This window comes from Scyliorhinus torazame, chromosome 4, assembly GCF_047496885.1.
Source record: "Scyliorhinus torazame isolate Kashiwa2021f chromosome 4, sScyTor2.1, whole genome shotgun sequence".
Taxonomy (NCBI): Eukaryota; Metazoa; Chordata; class Chondrichthyes; order Carcharhiniformes; family Scyliorhinidae; genus Scyliorhinus; species Scyliorhinus torazame.
The window spans coordinates 221,858,509-221,885,983 of record NC_092710.1 but is presented as its reverse complement, the minus strand read 5'-3'; the positions used below and the strand labels follow the sequence as shown (position 1 = coordinate 221,885,983).

Here is a 27,475-nt window from a genome sequence, read left to right as displayed (position 1 = left end):
TTATTGAGTGTTGTTGGAGCTGCAGTCATCCAGGCAAGTGGAGAGTATTCCATTACAGTCCTGACTTGTACCTTGTAGATGGTGGGCAGGCTTTGGGGGGGGGGTCAGGAGGTGTGATTCGCACCTTAGGATTCCTAGCCTTTGACCTGCCCTGGTAGCCACAGTATTAATGTGGCTCGTCCAGTTGAGTTTCTGATCAATGGTAACACCCACGATAGTGATTGTGGGGGATTCAGTGATGGCAATGCCATTGAATGTCAAGGTGCAGTGGTTAGATCCTCTCTTGTAGGAGATGGTCATTGCCTGGCACTTGTGTGGCGCTAATGTAACTTGCCACTTGTCAGCCCAAGACTGGATATTGTCCAAGTCTTGTTGCATTTGGACACGGATTGCTTCATTATCTGAGGAGTTGTAAATCATAGAATCATAGAATTTACAGTGAAGAAGGCCATCGAGTCTGCACCAGCTCTTGGATAGAGCAACCTATCAAGCCCACACCTCCACCCTATCCCCATAACCCAGCAACGCCACCCAACACGAAGGGCAAATGGCACTGAACATTGTGCAGTCATCCACAAACATCCCCACTTCTGACTTTATGATAGAAGTGAGGTCATTGATGAAGCAGCTGAAGATGGCTGGGCCTAGGACACTACCCTGAAGACCTCCTGCAGTGATGTCCTGGAGTTGAGCTGATTGACCTCAAATCACCATAACCATCTTCCATTGTGCCAGGTATGACTCCAACCAGCAGAGAGCTCTCCCCGATTCCCATTGACTCCAGGTTAGCTCGGGCTCCTTGATGTCAAGGGCAGTCACTCTCACTTCACCCCTGGCATTCAGCTCTTTTGTCCATGTGTGAATCAAGGCTGTAATGAGGTCAGGAGTTGAGTGACTCTCGTGGAACCCAAACTGAGCGTCCGTGAGCAGCTTATTGCTGAGTAAGTGCCGCTTGATAGCACTGCTGATGACTCCTTCCATCACTTTACTGATAAAAATATGTATGATTTTTAGTCAGTCGAGAAATTTGACATCCCACAAATATAAAATCTGCTTTTCAGTGCAAGTCAGGCTGTTTAACAGTAATTTGGAATTTGGTGTAGTTAAATACCACGTTACCATTCATTCAACAAGGTGTAACTTTTTCCAGGGTATTTACAGGAAGACTAACAGCTCTCATCAATTCATAATTGCAAGAGAGATGGGAATCTGTGTGCATCATCTGGAGGAACGTAGATTCACTGACTACAACTTCTGGATTTCCACATTATTCTGCACCAGTTTGAATTCCTCAAGTTGCTGTCAGTTTCAGTAGAGTAATGGTGGTGGGCACTGACCGTTTTGCTGTCATTAGCACAGTAAAATTAAGGCCCCTACATGGAGTCAAATAATCATTACAGCACAGAAGGCCATTCGACTCTCCGAAGGAATGATCCACATACTTCCACTCCCCTACCCTCTCCCCACATCCCTGCAAGTCTAAACTTAAGGGAATGAGCCTTTGGCTTTGATCTTTAAGTCATCTTTGTCTACAGGAATAGTGCCAGAAGACTGGAGGATAGCAAATGTTGTCCCCTTGTACAAGAAGGGGAGTAGAGACAACCCCGGTAACTATAGACCAGTGAGCCTTACTTCTGTTGTGGGCAAAGTCTTGGAAAGGTTTGTAAGAGATGGGATGTATAATCATCTGGAAAGGAATAATTTGATTAGAGATAGTCAACACGGTTTTGTGAAGGGTAGGTTGTGCCTCACAAACCTTATTCAGTTCTTTGTGAAGGTGACCAAACAGGTGGATGAGGGTAAAGCAGTTGATGTGGTGTATATGGATTTCAGTAAAGCGTTTGATAAGGTTCCCCACGGTAGGCTACTGCAGAAAATACGGAGGCATGGGATTCAGGGTGATTTAGCAGTTTGGATCAGAAATTGGCTAGCTGGAAGAAGACTAAGGGTGGTGGTTGATGGGAAATATTCAGACTGGAGTCCAGTTACTAGTGGTGTACCACAAGGATTTATTTTGGGGCCACTGCTGTTTGTCATTTTTATAAATGACCTGGAGGATGGCGTAGAAGGATGGGTGAGTAAATTTGCAGATGACACTAAAGTCGGTGAAGTTGTGGACAGTGCGGAAGGATGTTACAAGTTACAGAGGGACATAGATAAGCTGCAGCGCTGGGCTGAGAGGTGGAAAATGGAGTTTAATACAGAAAAGTGTGAGGTGATTCATTTGGAAGGAATAACAAGAAGACAGACTACTGGGCTAATGGTAAGATTCTTGATAGTGTGGATGAGCAGAGAGATCTCGGTGTCCATGTACATAGATCCCTGAAAGTTGCCACCCAGGTTGAGAAGATAGTTAAGAAGGCGTACGGTGTGTTAGCGTTTATTGGTAGAGGGATTGAGTTTTGGAACCATGAGGTCAGTGGCAGCTGTACAAAACTCTGGTGCGGCCGCATTTGGAGTATTGCGTGCAATTCTGGTCGCCGCATTATAGGAAGGATGTGGAAGCATTGGAAAGGGTGCAGAGGAGATTTACCAGAATGTTGCCTGGTATGGAGGGAAGATCTTATGAGGAAAGGCTGAGGGACTTGTGGCTGATTTCGTTAGAGAGAAGAAGGTTAAGAGGTGACTTAATTGAGGCATACAAGATGATCAGAGGATTGGATAGGATGGACAGTGAGAGCCTTTTTCCTCGGATAGTGATGTCTAGCACGAGAGGACATAACTTTAAATTGAGGGGAGATAGATATAGGACATATGTCAGAGGTAGGTTCTTTACTCAGAGAGTAATAAGGGCGTGGAATGCCCTGCCTGCAACAGTAGTGGACTCGCCAACACTAAGGGCATTCAAATGGTTATTGGATAGATATATGGACAATAAGGGACTAGTGTAGATGGGCTTTAGAATGGTTTCACAGGTCGGCGCAACATGGAGGGCCGAAGGGCCTGTACTGCACTGTAATGTTCTATGTAATATACCAACTTTATATATCCTGTCCTCAAGATGTAACCATTTAATCCTCCATATGCCATAACAAAGCTGCGTGGCTTTCTGTCCAGTTTCCCAGAATTGTTTTGAGATGTAAAAAAGCATAACTTTTCCTGGCTCGAGGAAATAATTGTCTTGAGCACAGCTAAGTGTGATATCTTGCAATGGCAAGTTGTGGAAGGGAGAAGCATTCAGAAAGGTTTACATTTTACTCAAATAACATTTTGGCTCAGAACCTTGCCCTAGTATCTATGCTATTTCTGCTGGAGCAAAGTGTGTTACTTTGAGCTTTCTGTTGAAATAATAGCAAGAACCGAGATAGCATAAACTCTTTTGAAGGCAAATTGTGAATGCATGTGTGTGCATGCTTACTTAAAGAATGAAAAGTCAAAGGATTCTGCTAAGATTCGCCAACAGATTGCGAACTGTGGCCACCAAACTTGATCCAAGGGAAGATACCAGCTAGTAGCAATAATATGTTAATACAGCCATGTTAAGCTTTTCATTGTTTTTAACATTAAATGCCAGTTATGCTGGTCCTTTTGTCAAGGTGTTTAGCTTCAAAGGATTCTTTCTCTACACTGTTACGGCTGATGAGCTAGGAGCAGCTGCAGGTCTTGATGAGAATCTGATTTATCATACAATTTAACCTTGCCATTAAATTTATTTTGCAAGAATAAATGGACCTGAAAAAATGTAATTTGAATTGTACATCCCATCTGTCTTGCGCTTCTAATGACTTTTGCCTTTCATGTTCCTTCCTCAATCTGTTGACAGATTCCACAGGCTGAAAAATCAAGGTCGAGTCTAACACAACAAAAATTTCCAGTAGTTATAGAATTTGAAGGACATCTGAAGCAGCCCGAGCAATGTGAGGGAATTGATACTTGTAAATTTGATTTGCATACTGTTGAGGCAGATCCTCGCTCAAAACAGAAACTGAACTGAAAAAGCAGTAAAGGTAAATCTAGAAATGAAATAGAATTTCCCAGTCTCTAAGGAAACCAAAAAACAAACCGGGATTGGGAAATCCAAACTAAGCCCTGTTTAAAAGATGTAAAAGGACACAGATCAGCCCAAGCAGCAATAGCAGTTGTGGAATCCACTGATGCAGCACAAGCAAGCTGAAGAACACTGAAGACCGTCCAGGTCCAGAAGCTGAAAATAAGTTTCTGCAGCTGTTTCTGTTACTGAAAGATAACATTGAATGGGTCCACCCCATCCAGACCAAGTTGAGGAAATTGCAGACGTGTGCCATTTGTTGTTAAGATTGTGCCAAAACGTAACTGGTTGGCTATGCACTGCTGTCAGTTGGAGGATCAGCTGATAGCTCCTAGGAGAGATGAAATTCCTTGTGAGGAAGACAGTTTGAAAGACTTTGTGACTGAGTGTAATCACTGAAATTTGAGCCAGTTCGCAAGATTTGATTTACTTGTATCTGCCATCTACTGTGCAATTTATAGTTTATACATGCTGGGTCCTGGAATTGTACTGAAAGTTTCTGCAATTGCCTGTTGAAGATGGTGTTTTGGACGATAACAAACATGGCCAAATCATAAGGGGATGAGGTAGGACGAAAGCAGGGAAATCCTCATTATGGGAATCCTAAACCCTGGGAATATAATAACAACTGGCCATAACTCAACAGAGGTACATCATATCAGACCAGACATAGAGAGGAATAAAAGAAATAGAAGCAGGAGTAGGCCACTCGGTCACTTAAACTGGTTCCAATACTCAATAAGATCAAAGCTGATCCTGTTCCCTCTGCTACACCTTTCTACACTATCCCTAGATCCTTTGATTCCCTTAGTATCCAAATCTTTCAACCAATACATTTTTCTTCATTCCTGTTTGAAACAACCAACCCCTTTTTCTGACTCCCAATCAGATGATGCACCCTTCCAGCTTTTACCCTGCCAAACCCTTAACATCACATCTCATTCTTTTAAACCCCAGGGAATTAAGGTGCAGACTACACAATCCGAATCATCCCAGAAATTGTTCTGGGAGCCTTTGTTGCACTCCCTCTAAGGTGAGTATTATCTTTCCTTATAAGGAGAGCAAAAGTGTGACAGTACTTTGAGTGTCATCTTACCAATAATGCAACTGTTGTAAGACTGCTTTACTCTTAAACTCTAATCCTTTTCTGATTATCATAGAATTTACAGTGCAGAAGGAGGCCCTTCGGCCCATCGAGTCTGCACCAGCTCTTGGAAAGAGCACCCTACCCAAGGTCAAGACCTCCACCCTATCCCCATAACTCAGTAACCCCACCCAACACTAAGGGCAATTTTGGACACTAAGGGCAATTTATCATGGCCAATCCACCTAACCTGCACATCTTTGGACTGTGGGAGGAAACCGTAGCACCCAGAGGAAACCCACGCACACACGGGGAGGATGTACAGACTCCGCACAGACAGTGACCAAAGCCGGAATCGAACCTGGGACCCTGGAGCTGTGAAGCAATTGTGCTATCCACAATGTTACCGTGCTGCCCCAAAGGCCAACATAACATTTGCTTTCCTAACTGCTCATTGTCACTGCATGTTAACCTTCTGTGATTTGTGCAAGTTAAACCAGATCCCTCTGAATATCAACACTTTGCTTTTCTTTTTCCACTTAATTAAATTCTGCTTTTCTATTGCCCTGCCAAAGTAGATAGCTTCGAATTTCTCCACATTATATTTGATCAGCCAATTCTTGACAACCCAATCTGTCTAACCCAGTTTGGATACAATGCACCCAGTCCCCTCAGCTAAGTCATTGATATAGAGTGTACATAGCTGCCCAAGCAGTAATCCTTACAGTACTGCATCCAAAAATGACCTGTTAATTCCTACTCTCTATATTATTTAACCAATCCTCAATTCAAGCTAATATATTGCCCCCAATTACGAGACCCCTAAATTTGTGTAATAACCTCATGTACATTCGAGTACATAAGCAGGGATGTGTTGTTGCAATGAGACAGGGCCTGGGTGAGGCCATCCCGAGAATTTTGTGTGCGGATTTGGTCTCCTTTTCAGAGGATGTTCTTGCTCTCGAGGAAGTGCAGCGAAGATTTACCAGACTGATTCCAGGGAAAGCAGAACTGTCATATGAGGCGAGATAATAATAATAATACTCGATTGTCACAAGTAGGCTTCAATGAAGTTACTGTGAAAAGCCCTTGGTCGCCACATTCAGGCGCCTGTTCGGGGTGGCCGGTATGGGAATTGAACCCGTGCTGCTGGCCTTGTTCTGCATTACAAGCCAGCTGTTTAGCCCACTGTGCTAAACCAGATTGACTAGGTTAGGATTGTTCTCGCTGGAGTTCAGAAGAATGATGGGGTTTTCAGAGAATTCTAACAGGACTAGACAGGGTAGATGCGGGGAAGATGTTCCCGATGGCGGGTGTGTCCAGAACCAGGGGTCACAGCCTGAGGATTCAGGGTAAACCATTTTGGACAGAGATAAGGAGACATTTCTTCACACAAAGCGTGGTGAGCCTGTGGAATTCATTACCACAGGAAGTAGGTGATGCTAAAACATTGAATATATTCAAGAGGAGGCTAGATGTAGCACTTGGGGGAATGGGATCAAGGCTACGGAGAGAAAGCAGGAATAAGCTATTGAGTTGGATGATCAGCCATGATTGTGATAAATGGCGGAGTTGGCTCGAAAGGCCAAAAGGCCTCCTCCTGCTCCTACTTTCTGTGTATCTATGTGGAACATTGTTGAATGCTTTGTGAAAATCCAAATGCAATTCATCCATAGTTCCCCTCATCATCCCACTAGATACAACCTCATATACAATTTTTCTTTCATAAATCAGTTTTTAAAAAAAAAATGTTTTTATTAAGAATTTTTCAATGACAATATTTTCCATCTTACAATCAAACCCCCCCCCCCCCCCCCCCCCCCGCCCCATAACAAAGAAAAGAAAAAGAACTTGCGTGGCAAGACATGAACATGGCAAGTCAATAAGATACAAAACTTTGTACATTGGATTCTTCCCGTACATGTCAGTTTCCAGATCATTCATGTGTTTTCTTGCTCAAATGCCCCCCAGAGAAACCCCCACTTCCCCCCCCCCCCCCTCCCCCCCCTGGGTTGCTGCTGCTGCTGTCCGAACTTCATCTAACGCTCCGTGAGATGGTCTAGGAACGGTTGCCACCGCCTGTAGAACCCCTGCACAGACCCTCTCAAGGCAAACTTTATCCTTTCCAACTTGATAAACCCAGCCTTTATCCAGGCCTCCACGCTGGGGGGCTTCGCCTCCTTCCACATTAGCAAGATCCTTCACCGGGCTACTAGGGACGCAAAGGCCAGAATGCCGGCCTCTTTCGCCTCCTGCACTCCCGGCTCGTCCACTACTCCAAATAGTGCTAGCCCCTAGCTTGGCTTGACCCGGACTTTCACCACCTTAGATACTGTTCCCGCAACTCCCCTCCAGTGCCGGGCATGACCAAAACATATGGACATGGTTCGCCGGACTTCCTGAGCACCCCCCGCATCTGTCCTCCACCCCAAAGAACCTACTCAGCCTCGCCCCCGTCATATGCGCTCTATGAACCACCTTAAATTGTATCAGGCTAAGCCTGGCACACGAGGAAGAGGAATTAACCCTACTTAGGGCATCAGCCCATAGCCCCTCCTCAATCTCCTCCCCCAACTCCTCTTCCCATTTACCCTTCAGCTCCTCTACCAAAGCCGCCCCCTCTTCTTTCATCTCCTGGTATATCGCCGACACTTTGCCCTCTCCGACCCATACACCCGAAATCACCCTATCTTGAATCCCCCGTGCCGGGAGTAGCGGAAATTCTCTCACCTGCCGCTTCACGAACGCCCTCACTTGCATGTACCTGAAAGCGTTTCCCGGGGGTAGCATAAATCAGTTTTGACTCTTGCAAATTAAATTATAATTTTCTAAATGCCTTGATTTTGTGGCCCCCGTACCCACCTGACCACCAGCAGGAATGAATCTGATCTGATTTGAAGGTTTGTTGTGATCTAGGTCTCTGAAGATTAATTTTTGGGAAAAATGTGTAATTTTTAATATTTAAATGATCATTTTATACTGGTCCCCTACAAAGAGGTCTGTTGCAAAAGCTAGAATGTGTTTCTGATGTGTGATGCCCCAAGTATCCCAAAGCTGATTTAAGGCATTTTAACTGCACCACATCCCTCTTGACCCTACAAAGTTTAGAGGAGACTTTTCAACATCTACATTGAATGCATCCTTCATCCCTTCACCGTCTCATCTGAATTTGGGGCCAATGCATCTTTGAGGTCTTTGGGATTGAATTGGCCAGAATCTTGTTTTCTGGGATGAATGACCCATGGGACAGAATACCAGAGCAGGAAAGACTGGTTAATTCTTTGAAGACCATCAAACACGAATGAGCTGTAAGTTTGGTAAAGGGACTGTGTCATATGGAAGGGAAAGAAAATTCACTTGGGACAATAGTTTATTGGTATAGGACCTCCTGGGACATACCTGATGATGAAAATTTTGAAAATATTTTTGACAGTCTTTTCGGGCAGGTGGTAGTAAGAACGTTTTTGGCTGGGATTTTTAGGGTGGCAGCTGGATTTCCCTTCCCACCACCGAAGCATCGCCGGTGAACGCTTCTCTGTCGATAAATGCTCAGCTTTAATTTACAGGAGGTGAGACTTCCACTCCTCACTCAGAGGAGTCTCACCTCAGAGACCTGCGGTCAGTAGCATCCTAGTCCCAGCAATTCAAAGCTTCAGTGGAGAGTGCTAGAACTGCTAATGGTCCTGAGTCCAAGTCCCAGAAGTCCAGGATCCGGTAAATGTGGGGGTCTCAGGACAATGAGGTGAGTGAAGGTGGCGGGGTGAGTGGGAGGGGTGTGTGTGTGTGTGTGAAGGAATTGGACAGGTCAAGGGTGGGGGAGTTTGAGCACCGACAGGGTTCAGACCTTGTGGGAAGTGTGATGGCTTTTGTCATTCTTGATACATAAACAAGCAAAACATACTGAGGGTGGCAATCCAATAAAAAAATTATAATATTCTTGGAAGTTGGTTGGGGAAAAGTAAACATTGCCTCAAAACAGAAACTTAAATTATTCACAAAGGAAGTTTGGTCACAAAATCTGAGTTTGAATCCAGTACATAAAGATTTCTCAGAATTAAGTCTCTTTACTCTCTTCTGGCTACAGCATGCTGATTTTTTATCTGACCATAGTTGTCAGTCCCATGTTCTCCAAATTATGCAAGTATTAATTTATCTATGAGACACTTGAACTTTTAAATAAAGCGAGTCAGTAGGTCCTGAAGCTTACTCCACATCTAAGGAAATCGCTAACCCATCTAACACCTGTTTTTGAAAGACGTGAATAACATTCAATAATCTACTGACATTGTTGCAAGAGTTCCAGTCTTTTATGAACCCAATCTGATCTCCCCGGATTCCCACCAAGCATTGCACCAACACTTTAAACAACAGTTTCAAATCTACGTTCAGGAGCGAGATTGAGCTGTAGGATACACAACCTTCGGGATTATTACCTGTCTTCAAAATCAAGGAAATATTCGCTGCTCGGAGTCGCCTGCAACAGCAGACCTGCCTCAAATGAATGACTATACTTGCCAATCAGTGGATCCATTAGCAAGTCCTTAAATTCCTTGTAAAATTCACATCCATCAGACCCTGGGGCATTACAAGGTTGGAGCACCCTCATGGTCAAAGCCACTCCCTCGATGGCAAGTCCACCTCTCATCAGATAAGGAGAGCAAAACGGCACACAATATTCTAGGTGTGGCCTCGCCACGGCCCTGTATAATTGCAGCAAGACATCCCTGTTCCTGTACTCGAATTCTCTCGCTATGAAGGCCTACATACCATTTGCCTTCTTTACCGTCTTCTGCACCTGCATGCTGATGACCGAGATCGGGTGGAGTGGGGGTACCTGAAATAAAAGCTCAAGGAAAAGAGGAGGAGGCCATCAAGTATAGGATTGCTCTTGGCATGAAAAAGTAATCAATTCTAGTATGACATTGATGAGTAGCAGAGAAAAAAGTAAATTCTTTATCCCAAGGATGCAGTGTTCGCGACACCTCACAGACCAAAGCTAAGTCCTTGCCTGTTGGATAGGAGGATTCCTGTTTATTGAGAGTTCATCCACCAAGGTTTTAAGATGACAATTGTAGGTCCCCACCAACAAATGAATTAGCCAATGCCAGCTCTGCAAAGTCCATGAAGACTTTAGCAACAAAATCCGGTGAATGATTTGGTGGAACACACATTACCAGAACAGATTCTCCATGTAAAAGTCCTTTTACAATCACATATCTATCCCCCTTGCCCTTCACACAATCTCTACCTTGAAAAGAGCATTTTTATTGACTAAAATTGCTACGCCCCTACTACTAGTCACAAACAAGGCAAAAGTCACCTGTCCCACCCAGTCCCGCTTCAACTTTCAGTGCTCCCGGTCACCTAAGTGAGCTTCCTGCAACAAGGCTAGTTCCACTTCCTCTTCTGTAAGGGAAGATAGGGGCCGGAATTCTCCATCCATTCACGCCAGTGGGATTCTCTGGTCCCGGTTCTTCAGTGAATGGAGTTTTGGCTGAGCGCTAAATTTTCTGTTCTCGTTAGCAGGGGTGGCAGCTTTTATGCAGTTGCAGCTTTACAGGCTCGAGGGCTATTCCTGACCCTAGCGAATCACACGCCGGTGTGGGTTCGAATTACACCAGTTAAACATGGCACGACTGCTGTTCCATTAGCATGTCCTGAATAGCTCTGGAATTTGCACCCCCATCGGGTATGTGGAACATCAGCCATTCAGTCCTGGTTTCAGCACTTAAGTCTCTCAAAAGGAGAATGCCGCCCAATGTGTTTTCAGCTTGAGGAGATTAGGTCATTTCTGAGTGGAGGTCAGAAAGGCAGAGAGTTTGGAGAAGCTTTGAGAGAGAGAGAGAGAGAGAGAGAGAGAGAGTGAGAGAGAGAAGCGGAGTTCTGATCTGCCTGACTCTGAGTGCACAATTCTTTCCAAGTAGGAGAGTATAAAAACAAGAGTAATAATATTTTAAAAGCAGAAGTCTTGTCTGAACACAAGGAAGGGACTGAAACACCCCAGTGGAAGCAGCTATTTGAAGATATTCAGCCAGAATCTGAAGGAGTTCTAACCAAAGCCAGAATATGTTCTGTATGCAAAGTATTACTCTATGCCCTGCTAATTTTAAGGTAGATTGAGAGCTGCACATTATTCTCCTGTTGTTTAATGGGAAATTGTGTAGCAGTATTAAGGGGTAATTGTAAGCTGTTCTTTTCATGAGCGAAGTTAAAAAGTTTAATATTGCATTTATAATATAATTTTGTTTTAGAAATAAATGGAATCACTCCTGGAGTGAATCATTCTTTCCGCACAGTCTTAAAATGAACTAAAATATTGTGGTTTTGATTCAGTATTCTAGCCACTGTTGGGGTATGGTCTGGAATCGTAACACTCCCTACACATTCCAAGAGCACAATTTTAAATTAGCCACGTTCGGGTGTGTACCAAAACATACCCCCCCCGCCCCCTCCAATCTCCAGTCATGCTAGAGGCACCACAGACAACATGGGCAAAATTCTCCGGTATCGGCGCGAGGTCCGCCGACTGGCGCCAAAAACGGCGCAAATCAGTCAGGCATCGTTCCGCCCCAAAGGTGCAGAATCCTCCGCATCTTGGGGGGCCGAGCCCTAACCTTGAGGGGCTAGGCCCACGCCGGACTGATTTCTGCCCCGCCAGCTGACGGAAGTGCCCTGCCAGCTGGCGTGGAAATGACATTGCCGGGCGGCGCATGCGCGGGAGCGTTAGCGGCCGCTTACGGCATCCTCGTGCATGCGCTGTGGAGGGAGTCTCTTCCGCCTCCGCCCATGGTGGAGACCGTGGCGAAGGCGGAAGGAAAAGAGTGCTCCCGCGGCACAGGCCCGCCCGCGAACTGGTGGGCCCTGATCGCAGGCCAGGCCACCGTGGGGGCACCCCCCGGGGCCAGATCGCCCCGCGGCCCCCCCAGGACACCGCCCGCGCCGCCTTATCCCGCCGGTAAGGTAGGTGGTTTAATCCACGCCGGCGGGACAGGCATTCTAGCAGCGGGACTTCGGCCCATCCGGGCCGAAGAATCGCGGGGGGGGGGGGGGGGGGGGGGGGCCTGCCAACCGGCGCGGAGCTATTCCCGCCCCCGCCGAATCTCCGGTGCCGGAGAATTCGGCAACCGGCGGGGGGCGGGATTCACGCCAGCCCCCGGCGATGAAATTCAGTCACCACAACATGAAATAAATACAAAAAAATTCACAATGACATTAGTTCTAAGGAGACATTCCTCAACGCATGTGAGGACCCATAAGGCTAACCCTGTAACCTTGCCGTCATTTGGGAGCCAGATGTCCCTCCCACATACTGACCTATCCATGAAGACCTAAACTTCTCACCCACCACACAGCAATGGCGGCATTCATATTCAACATGGTTAAAGGATAGTAAAAAGCCTATATTACCATCACAAACGTATGGCTGAGAAGAAGACATATCTATCATGCGGCTCAACTATCATACCACTTACACAATGCACCCCTTAGTTCGAAGGAGTATGTTGAAGGGTGTTTTCCATTCATGATAAATGGAAGTCCTTGAGGTTCTTAAGGATAAAACATTCAGTATAGTGCTCATTTTTTAACACCTTCCTGCTAACATGATATATAGTAACACAAGATCAGACAAGAAGCATTGTGACAGGGAGAGACCAGATATTTCAATGAGCAGCAGTCTATAACTCCGAATTTGTGCCTTCTAAGGACTTCACAAAAGCCAAGTCACTAGTTGGATTATCAGATGTCTTCATGGAGTTGTTGGATATCACCCACAGCAAGATAAAGCAGGGCATAGTTCACTCCAGCAGTCTTGAGTCATTTTCTAACTTCATCGCAGTCTCTAAGCTTCTGTTGCATCACCACCTAGAAAGAGACCCCCCCTCCCCCTCTTCGAGCCATGCCCCACCATGCCTCACCACCTCCAGGACTTTCTGGTGATCCATTAAGGTACGAAAACAAATTATTACAGGCCGGGGACATTAGTTGCCTCCAAGCTTCAAAGACAGGATAAGATGTTGCCTTTCCAACTTGAGACGCCCTGCTTTCACATCCAATTTAAGAAAACATGGTAGCCAGCTTGCAAAGATTTTAAGGATCTTACCTCCACTCCAGGTAAACCAATGACTCAGACATTTTTCTTCCGGCCAAGGTTCTCCTGGGTTTCTGACACACCATGTAGTGGTTTTCTAAAGATTGCTTGCAGACCTCAGCTGAGGAAGTTACATTTTCAACATTCAGAATTTTTTCCTCCTTTCCTCATTGAGCCTTTTATTAGTATTGGACTTGGACTCATGAGCACTAATGTTGTATGTCAGCAAGCAGAGTTTTTTTTGTCTATAACTCTAATGATGTTCGCAGTCATCATCTGCAGTGCCTTCAAGAGTGCCTGATCAAGAGCCCGCTCAAGAATCAAGTCTTCATATTGAAGAGTCGGCTCCAGTTGCATCCGACTGCTCCTTTTTGCCCACAATTTTTCTCCAACACTCAGCCTGAAATCTTCCAGGGACACCCACTCCTGGATTAGGTAAGTATGAGCCGCGTAAATGGGATAAATGAAGGATTAAAAGATGAGTAATGCCTGAAGCATTACTGGTTGAGGGAAGGGCAGGATTGGCAGCTAAACGTTCCAGGATTTAGATGTTTCAGGCGGGATAGAGGGGGATGTAAAAGGGGAGGCGGAGTTGCGCTACTTGTTCGGGAGAATAGCACAGCTGTACTGCGAGAGGACACTTCAGAGGGCAGTGAGGCTATATGGGTAGAGATCAGGAATAGGAAGGGTGCAGTCACAATGTTGGGGGTATACTACAGGCCTCCCAACAGCCAGCGGGAGATAGAGGAGCAGATAGGTAGACAGATTTTGGAAAAGAGTAAAAACAACAGGGTTGTGGTGATGGGAGACTTCAACTTCCCCAATATTGACTGGGACTCACTTAGTGCCAGGGGCTTAGACGGGGCGGAGTTTGTAAGGAGCATCCAGGAGGGCTTCTTAAAACAATATGTAGACAGTCCAACTAGGGAAGGGGCGGTACTGGACCTGGTATTGGGGAATGAGCCCGGCCAGGTGGTAGATGTTTCAGTAGGGGAGCATTTCGGTAACAGTGACCACAATTCAGTAAGTTTTAAAGTACTGGTGGACAAGGATAAGAGTGGTCCGAGGATGAATGTGCTAAATTGGGGGAAGGCTAATTATAACAATATTAGGCAGGAACTGAAGAACATAGATTGGGGGCGGATGTTTGAGGGCAAATCAACATCTGACATGTGGGAGGCTTTCAAGTGGCAGTTGAAAGGAATACAGGACCGGCATGTTCCTGTGAGGAAGAAAGATAAATACGGCAATTTTCGGGAACCTTGGATGACGAGTGATATTGTAGGCCTCGTCAAAAAGAAAAAGGAGGCATTTGTCAGGGCTAAAAGGCTGGGAGCAGACGAAGCCTGCGTGGAATATAAGGAAAGTAGGAAGGAACTTAAGCAAGGAGTCAGGAGGGCTAGAAGGGGTCACGAAAAGTCATTGGCAAATAGGGTTAAGGAAAATCCCAAGGCTTTTTACACGTACATAAAAAGCAAGAGGGGAGCCAGGGAAAGGGTTGGCCCACTGAAGGATAGGCAAGGGAATCTATGTGTGGAGCCAGAGGAAATGGGCGAGGTACTAAATGAATACTTTGCATCAGTATTCACCAAAGAGAAGGAATTGGTAGATGTTGAGTCTGGAGAAGGGGGTGTAGATAGCCTGGGTCACATTGTGATCCAAAAAGACGAGGTGTTGGGTGTCTTAAAAAATATTAAGGTAGATAAGTCCCCAGGGCCTGATGGGATCTACCCCAGAATACTGAAGGAGGCTGGAGAGGAAATTGCTGAGGCCTTGACAGAAATCTTTGGATCCTCGCTGTCTTCAGGGGATGTCCCGGAGGACTGGAGAATAGCCAATGTTGTTCCTCTGTTTAAGAAGGGTAGCAAGGATAATCCAGGGAACTACAGGCCGGTGAGCCTTACTTCAGTGGTAGGGAAATTACTGGAGAGAATTCTTCGAGACAGGATCTACTCCCATTTGGAAGCAAATGGACGTATTAGTGAGAGGCAGCATGGTTTTGTGAAGGGGAGGTCGTGTCTCACTAACTTGATAGAGTTTTTCGAGGAGGTCACTAAGATGATTGGTGCAGGTAGGGCAGTGGATGTTGTCTATATGGACTTCAGTAAGGCCTTTGACAAGGTCCCACATGGTAGACTAGTACAAAAGGAGAAGTCACACGGGATCAGGGGTGAGCTGGCAAGGTGGATACAGAACTGGCTAGGCCATAGAAGGCAGAAAGTAGCAATGGAGGGATGCTTTTCTAATTGGAGGGCTGTGACCAGTGGTGTTCCACAGGGATCAGTGCTGGGACCTTTGCTCTTTGTAGTATATATAAATGATTTGGAGGAAAATGTAACTGGTCTGATTAGTAAGTTTGCAGACGACACAAAGGTTGGTGGAATTGCGGATAGCGATGAGGACTGTCGGAGGATAGAGCAGGATTTAGATTGTCTGGAGACTTGGGCGGAGAGATGGCAGATGGAGTTTAATCCGGACAAATGTGAGGTAATGCATCTTGGAAGGTCTAATGCAGGTAGGGAATATACGGTGAATGGTAGAACCCTCAAGAGTATTGAAAGTCAAAGAGATCTAAGAGTACAGGTCCACAGGTCATTGAAAGGGGCAACACAGGTGGAGAAGGTAGTCAAGAAGGCATACGGCATGCTTGCCTTCATTGGCCGGGGCATTGAGTATAAGAATTGGCAAGTCATGTAACAGCTGTATAGAACCTTAGTTAGGCCACGCTTGGAGTATAGTGTTCAATTCTGGTCGCCACACTACCAGAAGGATGTGGAGGCTTTAGAGAGGGTGCAGAAGAGATTTACCAGAATGTTGCCTGGTATGGAGGGCATTAGCTATGAGGAGCGATTGAATAAACTTGGTTTGTTCTCACTGGAACGAAGGAGGTTGAGGGGAGACCTGATAGAGGTATACAAAATTATGAGGGGCATAGACAGAGTGGATAGTCAGAGGCTTTTCCCCAGGGTGGAGGGGTCAATTACTAGGGGGCATAGGTTTAAGGTGAGAGGGGCAAGGTTTAGAGTAGATGTACGAGGCAAGTTTTTTACGCAGAGGGTAGTGAGTGCCTGGAACTCGCTACCGGAGGAGGTAGTGGAAGCAGGGACGATAGGGACATTTAAGGGGCATCTTGACAAATATATGAATAGGATGGGAATAGAAGGATACGGACCCAGGAAGTGTAGAAGATTGTAGTTTAGTCGGGCAGCATGGTCGGCACGGGCTTGGAGGGCCGAAGGGCCTGTTCCTGTGCTGTACATTTCTTTGTTCTTTGTTCTTTGAAGCCTGCGGAAATATTGTTATTCCCGGACCTGCATCATATGATCGCCCCTCAACTTCGTTTTTTAAAGGCCGCCTATGTTGTGCACAGAACCCCAATGAACAGGAGTAAAAATAGAACACCCTGCTCTTCCTCCACACCCCCAACCCACCAGCACTGCCTCCTGGCACTGCCCTTGGCAAGACCCTCTCCCCCTGATGCACTCATCTGAGCTCCACTGGCAGGGATTATCCGGCGTGGAGGTCTGATAATTAGATTCAAATTTATGATGATGGAGTTCCTGAACGTCAGGAATTTCGTTATGTCACGGGCATGGGGAGAAGGCCGAGGACAATCGCGTCACATCTTTACATCGGCAATTTGGGCTTCCATTGCCATTCACACGCGATAGGAACGCGAGTGGAAAATCTCAGCCGATCTGAACATCAGCAGGATCAGATCATTCTGAAATGCTCCATATGGTGAAGAGCACTAATGATTTAGGGAAAAGAGGACTTGCACTTAAAACTGTATTTCACAACCTTAGTGAACTCAAAGTGCTTCACAGCCTTCAATGTATTGATGCATACATTACTTTTACTTAGGGAACTAAGCAGCCAAATTGCATGATTCCATGATTATCGAGATAAACATGAAACAAAATAATCTGTTTTAGTCATGTTGATTGAGAGAGAAATTCTGGTCAGAACATCAAGACACCTCTCCTACTTTTATGTCCATCCTAAATCAGGAGACATTGGTTCAACATCTCACTTGAAAGATGACACCTCAATGGCACAGCACTGCTTCAGTGTGATGAGTTCAAAGGTTTGGGAAAGAAACAAAAGAATCAAGAGGAAGTGTGAAGTACAGATTAATAATCTTTTATTGTCACAAGTATGAAGTTACTGTGAAAAGTCCTAGTCGCCACATTCCGGCGCCTGTTCCGGTAAACTGGTACGGGAATTGAACCCGCGCTGCTGGCCTTGTTCTGCATTACAAACCAGCTGTCTAGCCCATTGAGCTAAACCAGCCCACAGATTAAATCAATTTCAAATCAATTGTAGGAAAGGAAATAAATTGGATCAGTAAAGAAAGCAGTGAAAGAAGAAAAAAGTTTAAATTAAAAAAAAAAAATCTCTTCACAACTGACCATGTGCAGGATTACGATTGAATGGTTTAAATGCTTCCCTTTCTGGACTAGAAAGGTTGTTGATTGGTTTTACAACAACATAAAAAAGATACTAATGCTGTTCAGTTCAAGCCCAAATATTCTTCGGCAAACTTAAAGGGCAATTAATGTGTAAATCCAACAGTAATGAGGTGATTCAGGATAAAATGAAATTTGTTTTTAGCAAATGATGGAGTGAGATAAATCGACTAGCAAATTCTGGAGATGTGCAACTCGTGGCATATTTCTTATTGACCTGAATATGCTGGAGAATTTGCACTTTAATAATGGCATGCATCGTGAAAATGCCACTATTTTTCCATCAACGTTCTAACCAACAAGTTAAATTGAGGGGAAAGGAGTTATGGGCAGATGGGACATGGGATTAAAGTTAAATCACTGCAAAATATAGCGGGTGCTGGAAATCAGAAATGAAAACAGAAATGCTGGATAAACTCAGCAGAACTGGCAGCATCAGTGAAGGGAGAAAGCAGAGTTAATGTTTCAAATCCATGTGACCTGTTACTGTTCATGCATAAGACATTGTGGCATTATCTGAACAGCCTATTTCTGCAAGATAACATCCATACAATGATCAAAAAAGTAATGCAAATTACAAATCAAAAAAACATAGAACTAAAACTTGCTCAACCTCGCTATATCATAATTTTAAACTACAGAAAACTTACACAAAATACAACATAAAAATGCAAAATTAAAGATAACATGCAGGTTAGTTTAAAACCTCTCCATACCATGAATGGGTGTAAATGTTTAATTAGTGGCACCAACATGCTGCGGTTAACATGCGACAGCCACAGAAACAGAACAACAGCCGGTTTGTAAAATGTATTTATTAAAATAAAAAACTGTATACTTTAAAAAGTGCATGTTTTACATCAAGTAGTAGCTATCTAAAGCAAGGTCCATTTACAGTAAGTCATTACAACAAACAACTTAAAATATTACCAATCCACAAATCAACAGCAAAAGATAAATATAAAACAGCAAATAAAGTGAAAGCACTCAAAGATGTATGAATACTTCCAGATAAAGCTGCAAAATTCCTTTTCCTGCTTTCAAATATAGTAAAAAATAAGCATATGTAAACTTTAAAAACTGGTAAGGTATTGAGGGGTTCTACAGAAGATGGCAGCCCTTTATTTTGTACTTTAGCTGATCACCGTCAGCTATTGGGGGAGGGTTTTGGGGGGTGCGGGTACTGTTGTTTTTATTTGTTTTACGGTTTCATTATTATGTATTTATCAAAAAATTGAATAAAAATATTTTGAAAAAACTAGTGTAGCAGCTCCAATAATTTGTATAATTGTATAATTTGAATAGACTAATTATTTACAATATGTTTCAGCGCTCAGGTTTTTGATGATCATTTTTAATTTGGCCACATTATAATCACTTGATTTTAAATTCATGGAATTAAGTTGACAATTAAAAAAATTTGGCTGTGGAAACTGTAGGTTTAATGGCATAGGCGTATTTACATAAGCCACTGGGCTAAAGGCTACAGTTAACAATTGATTTAAAGAAATGATCTGAAACCTGAAATAAAATTTTAGAAGAGGCATTATATACACCTTATAATGTCAGGTTAAAAAAGTCTATCAGAAAATGTGCTGGAAAAAGTCTGTAAATGAGAAGGATATTACTCAATGAAGTACCTTACGCTGTTCATATCTTGCATTATGTCTTTCTATTAAACATAACATACTATCTGTAAGTATACTATCTGGAGAGTCAAAATTGGCACATTTTCTACAAAAGATAGGACAGAGATCCAAATGGATCTAGTCCATTAGTTATCAGGAAGTTCTGTGCAGCCTGTATTTAACCTCTTTAATAACAAATCACATTTTCTTGCAACACATACACCAACCATTCTCTGACAGGAGATCCATTAGCACATATCTATGCTACAGCATGCTTCACACCTCCAAGTAGCCATCCTTCCTGCTGGAAAAACAACAAACAATGACTCGTTCTCAAAGACACATGTCTTTCAGTTAACCATGTGTTAAAGTCACACCTCATTTAACACTCAACGGTAACAATGTGAGACAGACCAGGTACTGTGCATTTCATTTCTAAAGTGCCTCTGTCAAGCTTGGCTGTATTCACATTTATGCTGAATGTATGGGATGTTTTTCTATATGTATCAAACCAGCAAATTAAACTACAATGCATCAGCTATGATGCCTGAAAAGTCACTTCATAATTACTTGGTACATGTTTATAATGATACTAAGAGAAAAAGGCAACATACTTCATATTTCAGAGATGTAAGATTACACAAAATGCTGAATTAAAATATATGTGAGCAAAGAACAGACCCAGCTCTCATTGCAACCCAGTGCACCAGTATTTCTGTTAATACTTTTTTTTAAAAATTGAAACTGTGAATGTCAATTTAGGTACAAATTTGGAATTATTTTACATTTGAAATGCAATTCTACTGCCAACTTGATAAAATGTCTCAACTGATTTAATCTTACAGTCAGTTTTTTATTAACTTCACCATCGTTCTTCAGGGAAACGAATCAAAAGAAAAGGCAATTCTCAGACCTCGTTGCGCTCTTGCTCAAGCGAATCGAGGCATGTGAATAGCGGGAGAGGCCAAAAACGAGAACCACGTCAGGCGCCAGTTTGCGATGTTACCGGTCCGCACCTGTAGCAAAATCTAAATCTCGCCTTAGCGTGGCGAGAAATCAATTATCATCACTTTAGCCCTATTTCCATACAATTAACGAGAGCCACCCATATCCAATAGCCTCCTGTCATTCATCGGCCTCCCCAGCCAGTGCTCACGCTGCCGCTGATCAGTACTCCTTTTGAAACACGTGAACATGGCGGAAGGGCTTCTGTGGGGAGCCATCTTTGCTCGCACACAAATAACCTGGGGATGCTGGGATTGCCGTCCCTGTGCTTGGCGGGGGATCATCGGCTGGGGGAGGGGGACCTTCCGCTGGGGTGGGTCGCCATGGGAGGGTGGGAGGCGCTGGGAACCGGGGAGCAAACCCGCGCGGCACCACCATACCAACCCCTGGATCTTGTGTACCTGTTCCTGGGAGTCCCTTGGCCCTGCCAGTCTTCCCCGACTACCCATAAACCACACAGACTGCCAAGGCCTTTGGCCGTCCGGCCCTATTGCTAATAGGGAATTGGCAATCATGGTTAAGTGAGCACTTCACATATCCCAAATGGATTCCCATGGGTGGACAGGCCATGTAGAATGTGGAAGTCATTGCCTAACTTCCCAATAAGTCCGCAATGCCTGAACACTGCGGGAGGCAACACTACAGCAGATGGGACACAGCTCCGGGGACATGTCCACAGCCGGAGGGTGGGTGGGTGAGTACCATTGGGAGGGGGAGATGCCTGGAGAGATGGGCCAAGGGTTCGGAGCTCGGTCCGCATTGTCGAAGCAAGTGACAGAGGCATCATAGTGGTTGTGCACAAAGGTAGTTATTGTGTAATACAAGTCCCCACTCTCCCAATGGTGTTGATCTCGTCCCATGGCCTTCGATACCCCTGGCGGATGTCCTCTGAGACCGGAGGGCCCCGACTCACTTGTCGGCACCACATGCACAGCCGTGCCGCCCTGTCCCGTGTGCAAGCTTCGAGATGCTGCCTCATCAGAGGGGTGGAACTGGTGGCCACTGTCGCCACTCCATGGGACGGGCCAGGATGGCACTGGGGTGGAGGGACAGCTGGTTCGAGCCCGGGCTGCCACTGCATCATCTGGCTCTGCCAGCCCTGGCGGTTCCCCATCGTGTTGTCTCCCTCGGCGATGCTCTTCAGTGATCGGGACATGCTCTGCAGCGCCTCGGCCATTCCCATCTGAGAGTGGAACATGTGCCGCACCACCTCATCAAGTTCACCCAGGTCGGACAATCTGCCGAGACCCTTAGCCGTGGCTGTCACCGACTGTGCGACACCATTGGACACCTTCACGTCGTGCATCAGGCGGTCGCCACCCTAGCAGTGTTGGCTTTGCTGCCACTCATTGCCGGTGATATCTCCTGCATCAGTAGCCTCCAAGCGGCTATGGACCTGCTGGGATGACGCTGACATCCCCCTCTGAATATTCCGGCTGCTCCCTATCATCTCCATCAGCTCCGGGTTTGATTTGATTTGGTTTGATTTTTTGTCACATGCACCGAAGTACAGTGAAAAGTATTTTTCTGCGGCCGAGGGAACATGCACAGTACGTACATAGTAGACAAAGAGAATAATCAACAGAGAACATGGACAAATGGTACATCGACAAACAATGATTGGTTACAGTGTGGAAGAAGGGGCCAAACAAAGCAAATACATGAGCAAGAGCAGCATAGGACATCATGAATAGTGTTCTTACAGGGAACAGATCAGTCCGAGGAGGAGTCGTTGAGGAGTCTTATAGCTGTGGGGAAGAAGCTGTTCCTATGTCTGGATGTGCGGGTCTTCAGACTTCTATACCCTCTGCCTGATGGACGGGTCTGGAAGAAGGCAATGCCTGGGTGGGAGGGGTCTCTGACAATGCTGTTTGACTTCCTGAGGCAGCGGGAGGTGTATACAGAATCAATGGGAGGGTGGCAAACTTGTGTGATGCGTTGGGCTGAGTTCACCACACTCTACAGTTTCTTACGATCTTGGACCGAGCAGTTGCCATACCAGGTTGTGATGCAGCTGGATATGATGCTCTCTATCGCACATCTGTAGACATTTGAGAGAGTCGATGCAGACATGCCAAATTTCTTTAGCTTCCATAGGAAGTAGAGACATTGTTGGGCTTTCTTGACTGTTGCATCAACGTGAGCGGACCAGGACAGACTGTTGGTGATGGTGACCCCCAGGAACGTAAAGCTATCGACCATCTCTACTTTGGAGCCATTGATGCAGACGGGAGTGTGTGTCATGCTGCATTTCCTGAAGTCGATGATCAGTTCCTTGGTCTTTCAGACATTTAGAGAGAGGTTGTTTTCGGTACATCATGCAACCAAGTGATTTATCTCCCTTTTGTAGTCTGATTCTTTGTCGTTTGAATTACGGCCCACCACAGTCGTATCATCCGCAAACTTATAGATTGAGTTGGAGTTAAATCTTGCCACACAGTCAGGAGTCTATAAGGAATACAGTAGAGGACTGAGCACACATCCTTGTGGGGCCCCGGTGTTGAGGACTATTGTGGAGGAGGTGCTGTTGCCTCTCCTGACAGATTGTGGTCTGTTGGTGAGGAAGTCAAGGATATGCTGCACAGGGAGGGGTCAAGTCCAAGATTGCAGCATTTGGTTATTAGTCTTGTTGGGATAATGGTGCTGAAGGCGGAGCTGAAGGGTAACTCTGTACCACAGGCTCAGCATCAGGCTGGGACCCAGCTGGGTCCTGGAATCCAGCAGACCTCCAACTGCTGTCTAGCCTGGGGGTTCCTGCCTTCACCTGATGTGCATCAACGACTGTGTGGTGCTCGCGAAGCCTGTCCACTAATATGTCCCACCAAGGTGTGTGTATCTATACTGGTGGAGGGTGGGGATGACAGCTGTGCCACGACTATAACAGTGGCATCCCCAGAGCTCTCCTCCGAGGTGGTCACCTGTGAAACTGGAAAGTGTGCCGCCCGGGATGGGCCAGCGCCGTCGGCTGGAGGACCTGTGCGAGAATGGACATGTGGTCAGTGGGAGGGATGGGTCGGTCAGTAAGGCAATAACAATTCACGTTTGACAGGTCCTCCGGGTGGAGCCCGGTGGTTCCTCACCTCTGAGCATCCACCAGCCTCCGTGTCTGTCCTCGGCCAACCCAGTCACCTCCAGGGCACGCTACTCGAAGGAGGTGAGGATTCTCAAGTCCGGCACCCCACCGCCAGTATGGGTCCTCTCCCAATAATTATGGGAGAGCTTTTCCTGAGGAGACACAGATGGGATATCGTTAGCCACACACGTGGTTCACTGTGGTGGGAAGGGGGGGTGAAGAAAGGGTTGAAGGGTGAGGGGGGTGGAGGGAGGAATGGGGAGTTGGGGAGGTGGACACCTCCTTGCGGGGGGTGAGGGATGTTAGTGTCTATGCACTCGTGCTGCCCAGTGTAAGTCATTGACCTTTTTTGACACTGGAGCCCAGTCCTCCTGGTCACACTCCCCGAGCTCACTGCTGCCGCCACCTTGTCCCAGGCAGCACTGATTCGCCTGTAGCTCACCCTCCGTGACTCTAGGGGTACAGGACATCCCTCCTGGCCTCCATTGCGTCTAAGAGCCTACCCAAGTCAGCGTCCCTGAATCCTGGGGCTGGTCTCCTGGGCGCCATTCTTGTGAGCTGGCTGGGGTTGGTTGAGCAAGTGCTGCTTAAGTGCTGCTCGACTTTGTTAGTGGGAGCTGGCGAATATGGTCCTGGCAATTCAGCCTGTGAACCTTCATTTGCGGTGAGAAGCCCGTGAGGCCTCGTTAAGTGGACCAATTAATGTTGAATTGCATTGCCGGCCTCACTGGGCCGAACGCTGGGATGCTCGCGGCAAATCCTGCTCGCTACCACACTTTGTTTCCGGAGATTCGCGCTCAGTGATCCAGCAAAGAATAAAAACTGCACCAGAATGGTAAGGCTCGAGGCACCACAGCTAATTGTCACTTGTACCAAGGTACAGTTAAAAGTATTTTTCTGCACCTTGGTACACGTGACAATAAACAGAATCCAAATCCAATCCAAAGAGCAGTCCAGGCAGAAACTGTGAAAAGTCATTGCTTTTTAACTTACCTGTCCCTGCTGCAGAAGCAGCTGTTACTTCATAGAAAGCCAAAGCACAGAGGGAGAGGGGGGCAAGGGTGTGCGTTATGGAGGGGGTGGGTTGGGGTATTGGCGGTGAGAGTGGCCAACCAGTGGACCTCGGTATCAGGCCGTCCACTCAAAATGGTGGGCCGATAGCGGCATTCTGAACGGAATCCTGGGAGCTCCCCGCCATGCATACATTTGGGAGAATGAATTGTTGCTTGGCGCCACTCCTACCGCCAGCATAGACCAGAAGTGATTCTACCCTGGCAAGAGAAGATAGTCTCCCTAGCAGAGAATTCGCCCTGGGTCTCACTAAAATGGAGTGGTGTTGCACACAGTCAGTCATTGCAGTCGTGAAAAATATGGATGTTGCTAGCATTGTACTGGTCCTCAGGGATACAGTCATAGCACATGCCACAATTCTTATCAGCATGCGCAATTATTATGGTCTTTCATGCTATTTTGTGGATTTTTAAAAGTGTCCACAGAAACACGATCTACTGTTTGAAGCTGCGTAGTGTTATGATCATCAATATAGATAAAATGTGTGAACAACTTTCAGAAGTTAAAAGTTCCAGCATAATCTCATCATTGAAAATTCAAAGCCCTGCTTAGTAACAAAAAGATTATCCAAACGAAAAAGGTAGTTCATCTTAAAAATTGGAAAATTGTCAAATTTATAAAAAAGAACCAACATTATTTTCCGCGAATTCGTGGTGGTTACACTTGAAATTCTAGCCACTGTAAATAGAAGGGGTAATAGTTAAAGAGGAAAAAAATGAGCATATAAATCAGAACTACTGAAATAATGGTTTAACAGAAAGCAATTTAAAATTAAATGTGGTTACTATTAGACTATCAAAGTAACAATATCAATGAAGGAAGCTGTAAGATTAATCTCAAATGTGTGCACAAATTTCAGAACTAAGGGGAAGCAAATGTGAGCCTAAAATCAACAACTGATCCATTCTAAAGGCTGGTCTCATCCTATCTTCTTCGAATTGAATGTTGAATCATAAAAGCATTGTTTTAGGCCATGGACCTATGAACCTAAGACATAGGAGCTTGCTCCGCTATTCACGAAGACTATGGAAGAACTTCCACCTCAATTCCACCTTTTTGCACTATTCCCATATTCTTGGATCCCCTTGATATCCAAAAATGTAACAATCCCTATCTTGAACGTACTGAACAATTGAGCATCTACATGTCTCTGAAGTAGAGAATTCCAAAGATTCAAAAACTCTTTGAGAAGACATTTCTCCTTACCTCCATTCTAAATTGTCAACCCTTAATCGGAGCCTGTGACCCCCCAGTTTAAGGCAGCCAGGCTAAACATTCTCGCATCATCTACCCTGTCAAGCCCCTTAAGAATTTTATGTTCCAATGAAATCACCTCTCATTCTTCTAAACTCTCGGAAATAATGGCCTAGACTCAATGTCTCTTCATGCCATAAACCTGGAGGTGGATACTCACCTCAGAAACCTTTTTGCCTCTTTTGGAGCTACTGGCTGGGGTAGAGGCTTGTTGCTATTGAACCCAATATCATGAACAGGGGAATTTGGAATTGGCTCCAGGCGGTTGTGCTGCTGATGTTGTCCATTTCCCCCTGCTGCAGATTCCAACGCACTTAGATTTGGGGCACTGACAAAGCGATTTGCAATTTTATCATTCTTTTTCTTCTGCTGCAATAGAAACAAGAAAATTTAACACAAATATTAATTCCAAAGTAAGTTCATTATTCATGTGTTTAATAAATCAACAATGTGAATATAGATGATCAAAGCTATTCACCTTGAACATAGTAAACACAAACTGTAGGCAACTACAGGATACTAAGCGGATTACAAAATAAATACTCCTATGAAACAAACCTTAGCTAGAGGATTGATGACTCCGACATTAGGGCTTGCATTAAAAACCTTGTTGAAATTTGTTTCTCTGTTCACCAGCTCAAGCTGGTAAAATTTTTTGTCATCCTATTAAAAGTAATTATCAAATATTAAAATATGCATTCTGTAACTATTCCCTGTTACATCTTGCTGTAATATCTTTTAACATAGTACAATATTCCAAGGTGCTACAGAAGAGCTTAAATACTTAAAAAGTTGCATCAAGACAAAGGGGGAGATATTGGGGCAGGTGACTAAAACCTTGGCCAATTAAAATGTTAGTATGTTAAATATAGTCTGGGGGGGGGGGGGGGGGGGGGGAAGCGAGAGAGAGAGAGAAAGAGAAAAAGATGGAGGTGCTTTGGAAAGGAATTCCAGAGTTTCGGGCCTAGCCAACTTAAGGAGAGGCAGCCAAAGCATGGACTGCATGTTTTAAGTTTGTGGCTAGGCTGCTGATGAAGAAGACCTTTTTAGATCCATAAAACCAGAGAAAAGTTACAGCACAGCCAATCAGCGCATCCAGCAAGACTTTCTGGCCCCATTGCAGCAGATTTCCCTATGGCAGATGCAGTGATCCATTTAAATCCTCGTTGACATTGACGGGACCAGAACATCCCACCAGTAAGAGGGTCTGAAAAAGCCACTCCATTGTGCCTGCGAGGTCGAAAAAGGAAAAAAAAACTAGCCACCCAGTCTAATTCCACCTTTTGTCTTGGATGGTGTTAAACATCTCGAACAGTAATAAAACTGCTCCAATCCAGGAAAGAAAGGTTCCAACACACTACTGGCTCATACATTACAGGTGTTGCCGATTTTTTGGGAAGGGTGTGGGTCACTCTTCACAGAACTACCAGTCTATGACCTGACCCTAGAAGTCACGACACTTATGTGGTTGGTTCAGTTTTGTTTCAGGTCAATGGTAATGCTTAGCATGTTGATGGTTGGGGATTTGATTATTGTAACCACATTTAATGTTTAAGAGAGGTAGTTATATCACCTCTTATTGGAAAAGGTCATTGCCTGACACTTGCGCGACCATTATCACGTCTGGACGTCATCGGAGTCTTTTTACCAGTGTGCCAGGAATGCTTCATTTTCTGAGGAATTATGAATTAAGCTAATCACTGGGCAGCCATTAGCAAATATCCCCATTTCTGACATAAACATAAAATGCTGGATATACTGAAGCTGAGATGAGTGGAAAGCTTCAAGAGGCTACAGAGAAAAGGAGGGGCGAG

At 45.2% G+C, this 27,475-nt stretch overlaps 1 protein-coding gene across 18 annotated transcripts in view; it reads right to left on the bottom strand.

Moving 5' to 3' along the window:
• The window catches only part of fam184ab (family with sequence similarity 184 member Ab), a 316,427-nt gene that overhangs the window by 11,581 nt on the left and 277,371 nt on the right, over positions 1–27,475 (bottom strand). For 6 of the 18 annotated variants that reach the window (XR_011940731.1, XM_072499368.1, XM_072499377.1 and 3 more), the window contains 2 exons: positions 26,220–26,324; positions 25,822–26,030 (listed from right to left, as the gene is read on the bottom strand). Coding sequence is in view for 12 of the 18 variants with exons in the window: in XM_072499368.1 (XP_072355469.1) it covers positions 25,822–26,030; positions 26,220–26,324 (314 nt within the window). In the remaining 6 variants the exon portion in view is untranslated. Of the gene's footprint in view, positions 1–18,427; positions 19,563–23,343; positions 23,489–25,821; positions 26,031–26,219; positions 26,325–27,475 lie in introns of those variants that run through there. The other 12 variants (XR_011940729.1, XM_072499372.1, XR_011940730.1 and 9 more) reach the window with 8 other exon arrangements.